Source organism: Mesoplodon bidens, assembly GCF_964165515.1.
Source record: "Mesoplodon bidens genome assembly, chromosome: 1".
NCBI classification, from domain to species: domain Eukaryota; kingdom Metazoa; phylum Chordata; class Mammalia; order Artiodactyla; family Ziphiidae; genus Mesoplodon; species Mesoplodon bidens.
This window is the reverse complement of record NC_138176.1, coordinates 33,376,242-33,393,086: the sequence shown is the minus strand read 5'-3', so window position 1 is coordinate 33,393,086 and position 16,845 is coordinate 33,376,242. Positions and strand designations below refer to the sequence as shown.

At 44.7% G+C, this 16,845-nt stretch overlaps 1 protein-coding gene across 4 annotated transcripts in view; it reads right to left on the bottom strand.

Annotated features, from left to right (window-relative positions):
• ALDH18A1 (aldehyde dehydrogenase 18 family member A1) overlaps positions 1 to 16,845 on the bottom strand; it is a 46,615-nt gene that overhangs the window by 3,620 nt on the left and 26,150 nt on the right. For all 4 annotated transcript variants that reach the window (XM_081234298.1, XM_081234297.1, XM_081234296.1 and 1 more), the window contains 9 exons: positions 14,216 to 14,340; positions 13,116 to 13,260; positions 12,358 to 12,431; positions 11,067 to 11,160; positions 8,369 to 8,589; positions 5,696 to 5,833; positions 3,202 to 3,397; positions 2,977 to 3,098; positions 786 to 972 (listed from right to left, as the gene is read on the bottom strand). In XM_081234298.1, the coding sequence (XP_081090424.1) occupies positions 786 to 972; positions 2,977 to 3,098; positions 3,202 to 3,397; positions 5,696 to 5,833; positions 8,369 to 8,589; positions 11,067 to 11,160; positions 12,358 to 12,431; positions 13,116 to 13,260; positions 14,216 to 14,340 (1,302 nt within the window). The remainder of the gene's footprint in view (positions 1 to 785; positions 973 to 2,976; positions 3,099 to 3,201; positions 3,398 to 5,695; positions 5,834 to 8,368; positions 8,590 to 11,066; positions 11,161 to 12,357; positions 12,432 to 13,115; positions 13,261 to 14,215; positions 14,341 to 16,845) is intronic.

Genomic DNA, 16,845 nt, shown 5'->3' with positions numbered 1-16,845 from the left:
AGATCTCCCTGCAGACATACCCTCAGTGCTGCAATGGCCTGTCTACACTATCTGTTTATAGGCTCTGAGTCAAATGCCAAAGTCTCAACTCAAACTCCACACCCACCAGCTGGGTGACTGTGGACAGGCTTCTGAACCTCTCTGTGCCTGAGCACAATGGGGACTGACAATATTACCCAGCTCCCAGGCTTGCAGAGAGGATAAAACGAACCAACAGCCATGGAGCACTCATCCCAGAGCCCAGCAGATGACAAGTGCTCAAGTATTAACTGTTTTCACTGGTGGTGCTGTGATTCCCCAGTAAACTGACTGGAAGTTCCCGGAGGGGGCCATGCTGGCATCCTTTACCATCGGGCCTCCAGTGCCTGACACCCTGGCTCACCTGTGGAGGGAATGAGTGACTGTGGAGAGTTGGTTTTGCCCTAAACGAGTTGGTTCTGCGCTTAAACTCCTGAGCCTTGATTTCGTCAGCTGTAAAATGGGTTTATTCTAGCAACCGGGAAAGACTGCTGCATGGGTTAAATGGTAACGCCTCTGACACAGAGTGAGCCACGTTTAAAGTGGAGCGAATCACCTCCTCCCTCGGGGCCACTGTGACAACACAGCGAGATAACAGACGTAAAAGCACTCAGCAAACCAGCAAGTGCCGCCCACACCAGGCACTATTATCAGTCCACTGAGATTACGTTCTCCTGCAGGCTAAGAGGGGCTGAGAGGAGCAGGGTCAGCTTGGAGATCAAGGCAGAAAACGCAGACCCCGTGTGCTGCAGCCCCTGCACACTTACCATTCTCTGTGACGATGACGTCCGTGTGGGAGCTGCCGTACTTGTGGATGTGGTCGATGGCCTCCTGCATGCTGTCCACCACTTCAATGCACAGTTCCAGGTCCCCGTACTCAGTTCGGAGGGACTTCACTTCGGAGGGGCTGAAGGTCAGATAGGAGGCGAACTTGGGGCCTGCGTGAATCTTCACCTGGGACAGAGGAAGTCCGGGGCAACAACATAAACACAGCCGAAAGAGGCAAGCGCACACTCCTCCCCCTGGGATCCAACAGCAAGATGAGCCTGAAGATGATGAGTCCAGGGCTCCTGTGGCCTGGAAACTAAACTAGTCCCTGCTTCCTTTTAGAGGCAGCCTTCCACCCTCCAGGATGCTCTGCTTTGGGAAATGCTGACGGCCACCTGTCAGCAATGGGCCCCCAGTAAAACTGGAGCAGGAATTTAAGCAGGAAGCCTCTGAATGTGAAGAATGTGCAAGGCATTTAATGGGCTATTGACATAAGCCCTTGACTGCTGGCATTTTACTAAAATGAACACGTGACTAGAAAAATCCCATTCCCAGCATGTGGGACTTAGGCATTGGACTCAGATGGAAAGAGGGAGATGCCACAAACACACTTCTACTCCCTCTGCCCTGGAGAAGTCCTAGGTGTGCTTTAGAGGAAAATAGTACTTGGCTGGAAACCACTTCAGACTGTGGTTAGTCGTTAGATTTCTGACTTTGTCAGTCTGGCCCCTTCTCCAGGTTCAGCTCAGGTCCAGATTCTGGGGCTAATCCTGCTTCTGGCTGGAGGAATTTAAGGATGCTGAGGCTGGTCACTGGGGACCCCAGTCACAGTGTGATCCCACTCAGGCCTTGTTCTCTGAGACCTTCCCAGGGCAGCGTTCACGCCTTGATTCTTTAGGGCCGAGCTCTTGACTTGGCTCAAGTCACAACAAGCCACATAGGTCATGTCCTCGTTGCTCCCAAGGCCCTGAATGGTTTCCTATCTGGGACCACACTTCCTCCAGGCCTGGGGTCCAACCATGTTCCCCAGGGGCTGGAACCCCACCCATGTGCAAGCCGTCCTCTGGTGTACTTCCTGCACTACAAGGTGCTGAAGTACACATACTGGCTCATTCTGACTTGAGGAATTTCAAGGCAATGCTGAGGATGACTGAGGATATTGTGGGTTTGTCTGAATCAGAACTGGGTGTTTCATTCCTGGATACAGGAGAGCTTTCCTCCTGTCTAGTCCAGGCCAGTGTGGTGCCTGGCATACGTCAGCACTCAAACAGGCCACTAGTGGAAGGTCAGGCCCCAAACATAAGTGACCATGTGATCTAACTCCCTTATAATTTGTGGGGTACATTTATTTTCATTTTCCAAACTGGGACCATGCCACATTTATAAGCTGACTGAAGTCTTCCTTTTCAGCAAAAGGATGGAAGGGAAGAGACACATGCTCAGGGTCAAAGCCACGAAGACCAGCAGTCACTTTCTCTACTGCTGTGCTAGGTCTACATAATTCTGACATCAGATATTAAAGCTTAAAATGCATCCTGACAGAACATTTAGGATTGTCCAGTTTCGCCTGGAGAACATCTATCTTTCTTGCAATCAGGAATTTAGGACGGAGCATACATTTATATTCAAAACTTACTGGCACTGGTGGTTTATAATCTTAATGACATGGTAAGAAAATAATCCAGAGAGGACATTATACAAACTGCTCACTCCCAAATATCACTGTATTAATAAGCACATTAATATTGGTAATTGAAGCCATCTGTGGAGGAGCAGCTATATATAAATTTTTGGTTTGAAAACGTTTCTGCACAATCTTTTCAAATCAAATCCAAACAAGAATGTGTGTTCAGAAACATAAGCTGTATGCCTCCTGAGTAAGAGGTGGCAGGAAAGAGTCCATTCAGTGGGCTGCCATGTGACCTGCTTTCTCTTTGAACCCTCTTAACACTGAACACACACCACTTTGGAATGAAGCTATTTGTGTATGGGTTTCTTCTATCCACTAGACTGTCAGAGGCAAAGGCATGTCTTACTCACTGTGTACTCAGCACAGAACTTTGTATATGGCAGATGCTCAAAAATATTGCTTCTCACATTTCCTTAAATGGTAGGGCAGCTGCTCCCAGTCTGATCCCACAGGCTTCTAAATCTCGGGAGAGAAGACAGGAAGTGATGGACTTGTCCTACCTGTTCCACTCTCAGCATGTCAATGATCTGGTCAAATAGTGGTGTTCTCAGCAGATCTCGGTGGATTAACAGAGTCTCTAAAGCATTACAGGCGGCTGGATATTCGCATTTAGAGTCTCTAACTGAAAGAGGAGGACAAAAAATTGCTTCTATTAACATGATCCAGAGCCACCAAGGACATGACAAATATTTTGCCCACATAAGACGGGATACCACTGAGCTCACCTAGTCTGGTGACCTTGTCGACACTGGCCTCTGAATCCACGTACACGTGGCAGATGCCTTCACTGTGCCCCATCACTGGAATGCCCTTAGCAGTTTTCTGGATGTTTCTGACCAGCTGAGAGGAGCCGCGTGGAATGATTAGATCTATCATTTTGTCTAGGCGGCAAAGATCTTCCACTTCTTCTCTGGTATTCACCTGAAAAGGCAGAGAATAAAAGATAAAGATGACATCTTCTAATCACACAAAATATGGAAATATCAGCATCCCTTTCACAGATAAATGTCTGTATCTCCTGAGAACTAAGTCTGATGCTCTGAAAACTTATTCCAAAAACAAGATTAAGGAACATCCCTGGTGGTCCAGTGGTAAAGAATCTGCCTTCCAATGCAGGGGATGTGGGTCCGATCACTGGTCAGGGAACTAAGATCCCACATGCTGCGGGGCAACTAAGCCCGTGTGCCCCAACTACTGAGCTCACGCACCTCAACAAGAGAGCCCGTGTGCCACAAACTACAGAGCTCAAGTGCCCTGGAGCCTACGTGCCACAACTACAGAAAGAAAATCTGCACGTCACAACTAGAGAGAAGCCCGCGTGCTGCAACTAGAGAGAAACCCGAGCAGACCATGCGCCATAATGAAAAGATCCCATGAGCCAAAACTAAGACGCGACACAGCCAAAAAAAAAAGGAAAATAAATAAATAAATATTAAAAACAAAACCAAGATTAAGTTCCTGATCATGGGAACTGAAAGTTGTCCAGCAAATGCTTATCAAACTCTACACAATAGGTCCTGTGCTCTGCATTACAAAACATGCAAGGCAGGGTCCCTGCCCTCAAAGAACTCAGAGTCTGGTAGGGAAGACAGGACTACCCTATGACTAGCCGTAACACAGGACAGACACTTTTAAGATGCTAGAAGAGGTACAACGTGCTATCTCTGGAAGTTCGAGGAGGTAGAGTATGCCAGGCTCTGAAGATCACAAAAGGAAGTGGCTGCTCCGTTCGCTCTCTAATCACAGCCTAATGACATGTTGGTCTTGCTAGGGAGTCACGGTTCTCCATGACTTCTGCTGACAACCTCTACCCTGGGATGCTGGCTGGAGTGACTAAAGTGCTTATGTTAGAACTCTGAGGTTATGGGCATTTTTTCCTTCCTCTACAACCAAAATGTTCATCGACAAAAGAAAGGATAAGCTGTAGTACATTCATATAAATGGAATACTACACAGCAATAAAAAGGGGAAAAGTACTGCTAGATGCAACAATGAGGATGAATCTCATGGACATGAGAAAGAAATACCTGAACAAAAGAAATACAGATAAAAGAGTGCGTTTTGTGTTATTTCACTTATATGAAGTTCAAGAATAGGCAAAAGAAATTGAATGTAAAGAAAGTAAAAAGAGAGTGGTTTCCTGGTGGTGGGGTGGGGCCTGCTGATGGGGAAGGGCACAAGGGAGACTTCGGGGTACTGGAAATAGTCTGTATCTTGATGCAGGGGGTGGTTATATGCGTGTATATACGCGGACACAATTACAGAGCTGTTCACATGTGATTAGGGTACTTTATGTATGTTATACATCAATAAGAAGGAGGAGAGGAGGAAATCTGTCGAATTAAACTAGGGTATGGAGCAGCTGGGATCAGAGCCCCTACAGCCTGTGCTCTTTCTACCCACTATGTTGCTGTAAGAATAACCCAGCTTCTTGTCAGGGAGCATGTAACGAGGCAGGTTTGTAGACACCCTCCTAGCAGCCAACGGAATCCTGGAATGTTGGAGTGAGTGGGCCTCAAGAGAAAAAGAGAAGGATCTGGAGTCAACCTAGGTCCAAATCTAAACTCTGGGTGATTCTGGCTAAGTTATTTTACCAATGAGCCTATTTTTCTTCCATCTATAAAATGGACCTAATAATTTTTCTCACAAGGTTGTTGTGAGGATTAAATGAGATAATGGAATAAAAGTGCCTTGCCCACAGTAGGTACTCAATAAAACTATCTAGGACTTCAAAACCTCCACTGGACGGTTGAGGAGAGTGACACAACAGTTAAAATAATGACCATAATAATAATAGTGTTAACAGCATGACCTCATACTTACAAGCTGCATGACGGTTTCTGACAAACCTTCATAAAATATATCTGTCTGACTTGGCCTAAATCACTACCAGTGAGCAGAACCCAGGCCTCACTCACAGTCTGGGTCTGGTATTCCTGCTGCCCGTGACCTTAAGAATGAAGGGCTAACAGGCATTCTTGTAAATCAGCGGTACCAGGACACAGCTGTATGAGAGGGACCCTCCTGAGCCACTCAAGATCCATCTGGGTCAAGGCAGCCCTGCTATTGTCTAATGTCACTGGCACACTGGACCTGCTGCTCCTCCAATCAAACCTGCCTGTACTGGCTCGGCCTTATGTGGCCTAAGCTTTGCTTCAAACACCCAAAGACCTGACCTGGCCCCTCTGGGCCTGACCTGGCTCATTCCCAGGGACCTACCAGCTGTACGGCCTCCTTGACTCCGTGGATTGAGAGGGCCTCCTGGGTCAGGAGGTGAAGAATCCGGTTGCTGTGTGAGGCCTCCTTCCCTCCTTTGAGTAACAAGCCATTACCACTTGCGATAGCCAAGGCTGCCACCTGCAGATCAAAGAGGAGAGCAATGAACCAAAGGGAAAAAGCAGTAAAAGTAACGGTAACATTAGCACTCGCTGAGCACATTTCCTGCGCCAAGCACTGTTAATCACTTTGTAAGGCCTACCATGTTTAATCTTCACAACATTCCAGTGAATTAAGTACCTGTTTTATCCTCTGCTTTACACATAAGGACACTGAAGCACAGAGAAGTTGGTGACTCCCCAAGGTCACACAGCTTATAAGCGGCAGAGCTGGGGGCCTTGACTCCAGAGCCAAAGCCCCGGATCTTAGGAACTATACTGTACAGCTTCCTTAGCACCATTACACTGTAACCTGAGTTAAGTGCCCAGGGTCACATGGGCACTCCCCTCTCTGGCCACGGTGGAGGACAGGTGCTCAGCGGCCTCTTGACTCAGGTGTTGTTCCACCTGACTCAGGCTGGGCGGCATCTCTGGCCACATCCTACCCTGGCCCTGTCATTGTTCCAAGAGCTCTAATGGCTGGTGCTGAGACCCTGGAGAGGACTAGAGCTGCCAGCCCCTGGACAGCTGCGGCAGAGACTGCTGGGAGGAAGAAGCAGGCCCTCCAGGGGGAGGGTTAGTTACCCTGTTAGAGCCAAGAGCTAATGACACTCACCTAATCATCCAAGACCTGAAGTTGAACTTTCTGAATGCTCTCAGGATGAATGAAAATCTTCCCGTTTTTGTAATGTATGAAAAGAAACTTTAAAAAACTTGCTTGAATACCTTAATCTCCAGATTAATGGTTCTTAATCCCTTTTTGTTTTTGTTGCTCATGAACCCCTTACAAAAATTATGTGAACTTTTCCCAGATAAACGCACAAACACACAGCATTCTACATATAACTTTTAGGATTCATGGATTCTGTGATGCCATGTGAGGAACCTCAGCTGTAACTGGCTGAAGAGGAAACCTTTCCCATATGAAGTATTTGCTACTATGGATAAAAGGTAGCAGAGAAAACTTCATGAACACGGCCTACAGAGAGACTTAAGACCCACTTCTACCAGCTGATGGGAGTTCTGCAGTTATCTCTGGGGGTTATCTGTGAGACAGATATGCAGCCAGAAAGGGGCTCAGGACAGACCCCAATGGTATGGGAGTCCCTTGGTGGACCAGCTGGTTTTAGATCATGTCAGGGAATAGCCTCCACAGAGCATGTGGGACTCCCATGGTCACCTATGCCCTAGTGTAAAAAGGTACTGGTTCTTATTTATTTATTTTTTAAATTATTTTTAAAAAATTTATTTATTTATTTATTTATTTATTTATTTATTTATTTGGCTGTGCTGGGTCTTCGTTGCTGCCCGCTGGCTTTCTCTAGCTGCAGCGAGTGGGGGCTACTCTTCGTGTGGTGTTCAGGTTTCTCATTGCAGTGGCTTCTCTTGTTGCGGAGCCTGAGCTCTAGGCACGTGGGCTTCAGTAGTTGTGGCACGCGGGCTCAGTAGTTGTGGCTTGCGGGCTCTAGAGCGCAGGCTCAGTAGTTGTGGCACAAGGGCTTACCTGCTCCGTGGCATGTGGGATCTTCCCAGACCAGGGATTCAACCCGTGTCTCCTGCATTGGCAGGCGGATTCTTAACCACTGCGTCACCAGGGAAGTCCCTTTTGTTTGTTTTTAAATAGAATCTCTCTGTGAGACTTTGGGGCTAGTGCAAAGAAAAGGCTGGTATCATCCTACTGGACAGTCCAGTGGGGAAGTGGTTCCAGATTTCTGGGAGAGAATTTAGGGCAATGAGCAAGACCACCCTCTAATACCACCTTATACTTCAGAGCATGGCCACTTGGCAAAACCTCTGCCACATGGTTTTGCCTCAGCCTGTGATTTGTCAGATTTCTTAAAGGGGGTCACATGCTAGTTTCCATTAACTACTGAAAGTTCTTCTTCCTAAGAGATGTACCTACAGGAAGCCATCTGCGACACTGATAATAAATGGGTCTTTTTCATGGGCAAAACCAGCTATTAGATGAATGAGCCTGCAGTAGGTTAGCAGGGACTCTGTGGTCAGGGAACAAAGTGCTCCAGTGAGCTAAGTTGTTGTTTTTGTTTTTGGCCGCACTGCACGGCATGTGGGATCTTAGTTCCCCGACCAGGGACTGAACCCGCACACTATGCAGTGGAAGCACAGAGTCTTAACCACTGGACCACCAGGGAAGTCCTAAGTTTTTTGGAAATGTACTCCTGTGTCATGGCATGGGAGATTCATCTGGGCTCAAGGCCCAGCTCCATCCTTACAAATGTCACACGAAAATGAACTTCTATAAGCTTCAGTTTCTTTAACTGTAAAATGGACATATGAATTACCTTTTTTAGAATTACCAGAAAAATCAAAAACATAAATTGCCTTAAGCGCAACCTGAGAATAAAGTCTCAAAAATTACCTCTGGGGGAAGGAAGGAAGGAAGGAAGGGAGGGAGGAAAGGAAAGAAAAGAAAGATATCTTCAGGAGATTTATCTGAGTCCTGAAAAGAAGCTCTTCCTCCAATTCCCCACCCTAATGCCAGGCACTAGTCACATACCTGGGGTAGACAGTCAGGGCGAGATTCAAAGATGACCAGTAGAACTCCAATTGGGACAGTCACTTGTTCGAGCTCCAAGTCTTTGGCAATTCGGGTCCGGCGCAAAACCCGCCCCACGCTGTCCTGTGAGGAGGCTGCGATCTGCCGCAGACCGATAGCCAGGCTGTTCAATTTAGACGTGGAAAGGCTCAAACGTTTCACCAGAGGAGCTGCGAGTCTCCCTGAAGAGGTGTGAAGAGCACATGATGAAGCAGTAGACCTGGGCGGGCTACGGCTGTTTTACTGAACACATGGCACTGTGTTAGGAACAGACATGGAACTCAGGGGGTCTCAGGGAGACAAGGACATGTCATTTACACAGCTTTTCTGGGAGAGGCAGTTGGGCAGTATACATCATCATGTAAAGGTGTGGACACCCACACCCTTGGTGCCAGCAATTTCAGTTCCAGAAATTTATCATTTGTATCAGCAAACCTGCATGTAGTGAAGATACTTATCACAGCATTTTTATTATAGTGGGAAACTGGATTCTACCTATAGATTCAGCCAATGGGCTACAATGCAGTTACTATAAATAAATATCTATATTTACTGATATAGAAAGCTGTCCAGGACGTAGTTTGTGAAAAAGGCAAACTATAAAACAGCATGTATGACATCACCCTAGTTATCACACACTGCATATACATGTGCAGAGAGATGTCGGAAAGCATCAAGAACAGTGAAGATCTCTGCCTATCTTTCTGCGTTATTTTAATTTTTTATAATGAGTGAATTATTTTTATAAGCAGAAGTAATAAAGATGTTTTCTTTTGAAATAAAAACTTAAATAGAATTATGGTAAGTTCATATACAGAATTTTCTTTAAATTTGCATATAACAGCATGCACAGTATGATCACCTCTCTCTCCACACACACAAACACACACATACTCAGGAAAACCATTTGGAATCACATATCACAAATCATTACTATGGTTAATGTTGAATGATCTTATGAAAAATTTCCCCTTCTTTTTTATAGTCACAACCACCAAGATAAAATTATAGAAAGACTTCTACTTTGGAGGGGAGGAGCCAACCTTATATTAAGAAAAAAAAAGAAACCATGATTTTATCAACTAATTACATCAATTTAATTAATTTTCTTCACTTCTCCCCATGCGCTAAAAATCGTTTTAATTGTAGTGCATATTAAATATTGTACTCTAGTTTTTCACCTCATAATGCACGTACATTTTCCATGTTGCCAAAATTATTTTAATTACTACTAAATATTCCATTGAGTTGATACAGTTCAATGTACATGACTGTATCTGTGTTATTAGACACTCAGGTTGTTTCCAGTTTTCAATGGTATAAATAATCCTGCTGTAAGAAACTTATACAGAGCTATTTTTTCCTCTTGCAATCTCTTCTTAGGGATAAATTTCCTGAAATGGGCTCACGGACTCAAAGGTGATTACCATGCTTGTGTATACCTGAGACTTTGTTCTTAAGCCATGTGTGTCCTTGCGGATTTCCAGAGAGAGATAACTGGGATCAGAAGTCAGAGTTCTACCAACAACTAGGTGTGTGACCTTGAGCAGCAGCTTTAACCCCTGTGGGTCTTAATTCTTTTAACTTAAAGAATTGGATAAGATGTCAATAAAGATTTCTTCCATTTATTTAAATTTTTTATAGCTTTCCAATACTGCAAAAATTCAGAAGACCAGATGTAAAGTCTAAAGGAAGTTCCAAAGTAATGGCTCAAAAATGTTTTAAGGAATGAAAATAATGTTGATGAGCCCTGCAAGGTTTCTTTAAAGGGAACACCACTAATTCGGATGTTCAATTTGAGGCACATTTATTCACAAGAAAAGGAAATTAAAAACTCCGTAAAATCAACCCCCATGACTTTAGGGTGGAAAAGACAGAGAATTAAGAAAAGGAGAGAAAGATGAGGGCCTACCTGACTCCACACATTTAGCTGTCTTTAATGTGAGTTCAGCCATCTCACTTACGCTACCATTAGCACCTCAAGGGCATTTCTGGATGGCAGACTACATGCTGGTTAAGGAACTAGAAGATAAGCTATCTTTCAACACACGCTGCACAAACTATTCCCACAACTGTTTGACATGCACTGTCCATCTGGGTTTCGTTCCCAGATCTGCCACTGGCTGTATGGTTTTAGGCATGTAACAACTTCTCTCCGCTTTAGTTTTCTCCTCTGTAAAATAGGGATAATAAATAGTAGGTACCTTATAGGTACCATGTTCTGAAGAGAAAATCAGATCCTGCCTGTTAATCCCTTAGCATAATGCCCAGAAACACAGAAAGGCCTCAGTAAATGTTAGCTGCTATTAGCTTAATGTCTAAAATAGTGAAGTCCTCAACCTTTTTCTTTTTTGTCTTGAAATTGCCACAGTAGCCATGGCTTGTGACTGTGGGGAATGGAAGGAAAAAGCCCCTCAGTGGGTGGGGGGTGGGTAGGTGTTATATGGAATATCTGAGAAAAGGGGTGGAGGTAGTACGTGTACTTTGAAAACTCCCAATGAATACCAGCCACCAACCCTCAATAAAAATGATGTATACAGTATGTAATTTCTTCCATAACCATCTTGACCTTAGGCAGACTATGATATAAGAATTATTAGTAAAACAGAGAATAAAACCCAAAGTAAATCTCTCTATAACTAAGTTGCCTGGTCTTTACCTTCCGCCTCCTCCAAGTCTTTTTTGTTGGCTAACAGGATCTCATCTCGCTGGTCCGTCAACAGATCAGCCAGATGATGGATAATCTCTGCTCTCTAGGAAAAAAAGGTTAAACATTAAAACAAATAAGCAAACATATTGCCCCATAAAGAACGCACACCACACTTTTAAACCTACTCTTCTGAGTGTGCCAGGCCTTGCTCCTAAATCCCAGTCATCAACGACTGAAACCTCCTTACTTCACTCATTCGTTTCCCACCACTGCTCCCCTCATTTCTCCTTCCTCTCTCACTACTAACCTCCCCATTTCTTCTCACTTTTCTTCCTCTTTTACCACTCTTGATCATGATGATTAGCAAACCACAGCCTTGTGGTGGGGGAGAGGGTATGATGAATTATTCAGTTTGTTCATGAGACAGGCGCCGGCACTTTGAATCAGCATGACATACACATCTCACCTATTTAATAGCACCAGCTGTAAAGCTGATTTCCCAGGTAAGTTTTTGCATCTAGTTCTTCTTTTTCGACAATTATTTATTAAATGAATTCAGTCAAAGGGGAAAAACCCAGTCCTGGATGCTGGAGGAGACCCCAATCCTTACCCACCTAGATAAGGAAACATGGCAAATCAGAGTAGTGATTACTAAAGGAGTAAAAGAAGTGATTTAATAGAGAGAGAAGCTAGGGTTCTCCTGGACTTTCCTTTTCCTACTTGTAGTTATTTTAAATTTTCTTCTCCCTTCTCAGGCCAAAGTACTCCCCAGAAGAAACCTATTACATCACTTTCAAATCCAGCCTTAACACCACAACCCTTGGGAAGCCAGCATCCTGCTGCCACCCGACCTTCTCACACTTCATCGTGTCCGCTACTTCAACTGACTGAGTCACTGTGGACAGGGCAGGGCTATGATACGGAGCAGGCTCTGAACTTCCATCTTCTAGGTAATCTTGGTGATTTGGATGAGGTGGGAAAAGTTACTTTCCTACATTTCCCTGCCCAGTATGTGGCAGGATTTGGGAGCCTCTCTGGTCTCATGATTTTCATGATACTTTTGATCAAAACATCATAGTGATGCAAAGCTACCTTAGGCTTCAGCCTATAAAAGACGAAAGGGAAAATGAAATTTAGAAAAAGAAAAAAGGCAGAACAAATCTGAATCAGAGTTGTAACTCAGATCTAACTCTGCGGGACTCGAGGAATAAAGGGGGAAACAGCAGGCTTGACTGTGCACTAAACCTCACAGTTATGACTCACTCTGAAAACTAACAGAACTATCAGCTAGGGGTATTACCTGCTCAGGTTCCAAAGTGGCCAACATCCTTCCTCCTGATCGAGCCATTTCTCCCTGCTGCTCCACGGTAGGGCCTGCAAGAACATTTGCAAACATCAGCTCACGGTCAGCTCACTGCCCCCTCACTATCCCAGACGTGCACGGGCTCCTTGCAGGCACAGAGCACACACCCAGGGTCTTGGTGTGCTTGTTTCACATCCAGAGATCACTCTGACCAATAAACTGGCAGAAGAGCATACCAGATTAACTCAGGCAGAAACACAAGAACCTGTCTGCATTTTGGGGGCAGACAATATGATTGATGTCTTCTAGAGTTCTTCTCAATTCCACTTTGGCTTACATTTTCTAATGTGTTTGCATTTCTGAACGTAGATTATATGGCAATGCTATCTTTGTGAACACCTGAGAGAGCACATACTATTTCTTATGCATCTTTGTATCTCTAGTGTTCATTAGTATCTGGCATCCAGCATGGGCCTAGCAAATGTTTCTTGAGAAAATGGATGCTTATATTCTTTAACTTAGTGATTGTAGTGAGAATAGGAGGCCTAGTTAGGCAGGTTAGATAAGTTTTACAAAACCAAAGTAGAATCCAGTTTTGCAAGCAGTGTTTGAAACTATACCATATTTCATAATGTTAGTGCATGAATTTTGTAAGCTCTCCTCCCAGAGGGAGAGCTCAGTCTTCAGCTCCATCTAGGGCATGGAGTTACCAGCAATAATCCACAGACCATGGGACTTTATGAAGAACTACTTACCTGCAGGCTTTACTTCGGAAAAGAAGGTGCCAACTTTCTTTCCCTCCACAATGTCTGTGATGACGTGCCCAGACACCTTCGGGTGGGTCCCATTGGCAATGACCACAGAAGTACCACCTTGCAAAGCCCAGAGGGCTGCTTTCACCTAATGGGAGAAGTTAGATCCATGGATGAGATTCAGACCTTTGTAGGGTCTAGGCCCCTGCACTTTAAACATGCAAAAACATAGAAAATACAATGTGATATTGAGCAACTTAATTATCTGTAGGAAGGTTCTGCACAGCTCAGAAGCTCTCAAGACACGCTCAGCCCATGCACTCTTCCCAACCCAACCCTGGCATGTGTTGTCTAAAGATAAACCAATCTGCCCCTTGTCAGCGTGTTCTCTAAGACTCTCTAGTACTGGGACACATAACTTCTACATTTGACTTATTGTGCCAGCTTGCTGCTTGACTGGAATCTGATCACGAGTACTCTTGAGCTTTTGTACCTGGGGTTCTTGTCCTCATCTCTGCCATTGCTACGTATGATTCTGTACCTAAAGGGTATAACTTCTTAGAACAATTAATGGGAGAGAAGAACTTTTTTTTTTGGCGGTATGCGGGCCTCTCACTGTTGTGGCCTCTCCCGTTGCGAAGCACAGGCTCCGGACGTGCAGGCTCAGCGGCCATGGCTCACAGGCCCAGCCGCTCCGTGGCATGTGGGATCTTCCCGGACTGGGGCACAAACCCATATCCCCTGCATCGGCAGGCGGACTCTCAACCACTGCGCCACCAGGGAAGCCCGAGAAGAACTTTTTAAAGGTTTCATCAAGAAATATTTGAGCTCTAATATTAACACTTAGAGGATTTATGAATTATGAAAAAAAGTATAGACCCTGCCCTTGAGGAGGTTATAATATGAACACACGCTTATTATATTAATAAAAATACATAGAAAGACATGACTAAATATAGGTACACAATATGCATTAAACCTGTATTTAGATATGTGTATCTTTAAGTGTGTATGTGCATCAGCCCTCAATTTCAAAAGTAAGAAGGATAAAATACAGTTTGGTTTTTAAATTGTTACAGGCAATAAAGGCACCAGATTCTTACCTTGGCTTCCATGCCACCCATTCCCACTCTGGACTTGGTTCCGAATGTCACGGACTGCTGATCACCGGGATAAAATATATCAATGAGCTTTGCATCATCTGACCCTGGGGGGTTGTCAAAGAGGCCTAAAAAGTGGACAAGAGTCGGTAATGCTGTTCAACAGATGTGAGCATCCCCCAAGACAGACCTCCACAGGGACCTGCCAACTATAACAATTCTGTACTCGACTCATCCAGATAAATTCTGCTATTCCAACCAGCTCGAACAAGAAAAGAGGTCAAGGGATTCGTGGAGTCTACTCACACTGAAAACCAGCTCCGGGAGGACGCACCTTACGTACTTTTATAACTGTGCCTGATAAATGAACGTTTGCCAGCATCAGAGCACGGCCATATCCCTGACACAGAATTTACTGGCCCTGCCCACAGTCTACAGGGAAGCTATCCTCACCTTTGCCATTTCTACTATGATGCTGAACCTTAAGGATGCAACTGAAAAAGATGAGTGGCTTTTGCACAAACAGTGCAGCAGCTGTATACTGTTTAATGTGACTCTTTCCAAGGGCATGACATAGGAAACACGTTCTCATTAACTCTCACAGTACCCTTTGAAACAGTCACATTACACTCCCCACATTATGGGTAAGCCTTTCTGAAGGTTAGGCTGAGTCAGCAGAAGAGCGCATGACTATTGGCCTTTCAGTCTGGATTTGTCACCACAAAGCCTGTGTACTCTTTATAACTGAGTAGCGTGACATAAAATAAGAGGTACACAAAATGTTACATGCATACCATCCGAGATTAAAAATCCTCACAATTTCACTTCAAAGAAGAATGTGTCTGAGCCTTAGAAGGGGAAAAGAGGGCCTGAGAAAATGGAGTCATGTCAAGGTCTAAGGGGGACACAGACAGGGAGGAACTGCTAATGGTCAGGAACTGGCTGAAGGACATTTTAGGCAGTGATGTTTTTGGTTTTTAAGTTACTGCTTTTCCTGTGCTAAAATATACCCCTGTGCACCACTGTTCCAAATTTTTTTTTTAAAAATTAATTAATAATTTATTTATTTATTTTTGGCTGTGTTGGGTCTTCGTCGCTGTGCATGAGGTTTCTCTAGTTGCGGACAGCAGGGGCTACTCTTCGTTGCAGTGCACGGGCTTCTCATTGTAGTGGCTTCTCTTGTTGCAGAGCACGGGCTCTAGGTGCGCAGGCTTCAGTAGTTGTGGCACGTGGGCTCAGTAGTTGTGGCTCGTGGGCTCTAGAGCTCAGGTTCAGTAGTTGTGGCACACGGGCTTAGCTGCCCTGTGGCATGTAGGGTGTTCCCAGGCCAGGGCTCGAACCCGTGTCCCCTACATTGGCAGGTGGATTCTTACCCACTGCGCCACCAGGGAAGCCCTATTCCAAATCTTTAACACAACTGTGCCACGTGCATCCTCTCTAGGAGAGTAAGTGAATCAGAGCAGTGAGGACATCAGTGTCCAGTGCACAACAAAATAGTGCAAACCACGAGCAGCAATTACAGGGAGAGAGAAATAACCTCTCACAACCCCTATCCGCCTCAACCCAGCACCCCACAGTTCCCAGGATCTTCTGCTGGGTTCTTCTCAGAAGGCACTATGCTATGAGATCATGAGTAGTACTGGACAATTCTAAGGCAAACCCCCAGAGACGCCTAGGAGTTCCTAGCATTCTGATATTCTGCCTCCTCCTCTTCTTCTTTATAGCAGCTCTCAAACCCACCAAGAGCATATTTAAAATTCAGATATTGTTCTAAAAATCAATATTCAGTGGATAACTAATCAGAGTTAAAAGCACAAGCCTGCCAACGACCAGTTTTGGTGTTTGAGGCTGCATTAAAACTAAGGTTTACTAGAGTCTAGTTCAAGTTGGATTTTATATATTGATCTCTCAAACTCATATCCTTTGCCTTGCTAGGCAGTATAGGAGAGAAGAGTGTAGATTTTTAAACTGAAAAGATTTAGATTCGAAACCAGCCTCTGTCAAGTACTAGCTATGTGACTTTGAATAAACCATTTAACTAATGTGAACTCAATTTTTAATTTCTTCATCTGAATAATAGGCTAATCTACCTACTTTGCAGGGTTGCTACAAGGGTGAATAAATTGACATTTATAAAACACCTAGCACAGTATTTGTACACATCAGAAGTTGAAAAAAAATCTTGTGACTAACCAAAATGCCTTGTTCTCCAGAGTGGCTTACTCTTACCCCAGCTTAGTTGTTCCTATCCTGAGACTTCAAATTTATAGTGAATAAACATGGTACCAAGACTTCATACAGGTAAAGATACTGATCTGTAAGTATGACATCTCTGACCCTCCACGTGCACAGAAGACAGATCACAGCACTGGTACCTGTCCCTGCCTCCACCAGGCAGCCCCCTGTCCTTCACTTATGCTGCTGAAGCGTAAACTGGGGAACAAGTCCTGCCATGTTAACCTGCCATGGGTGTGGGCAGGGAACTAAATAGGTTTTTCTGACTTCCTGGGAATGTAATGGGTGACTTTTGGGATCCTGTAGGTTTGGCCTATTTTAGACACATCTACCATATCTATGGGTCAAAATGTAAAACGGGAACAGCTTAAGAAAGTGAGAAGAGTGAATGGAGAGCC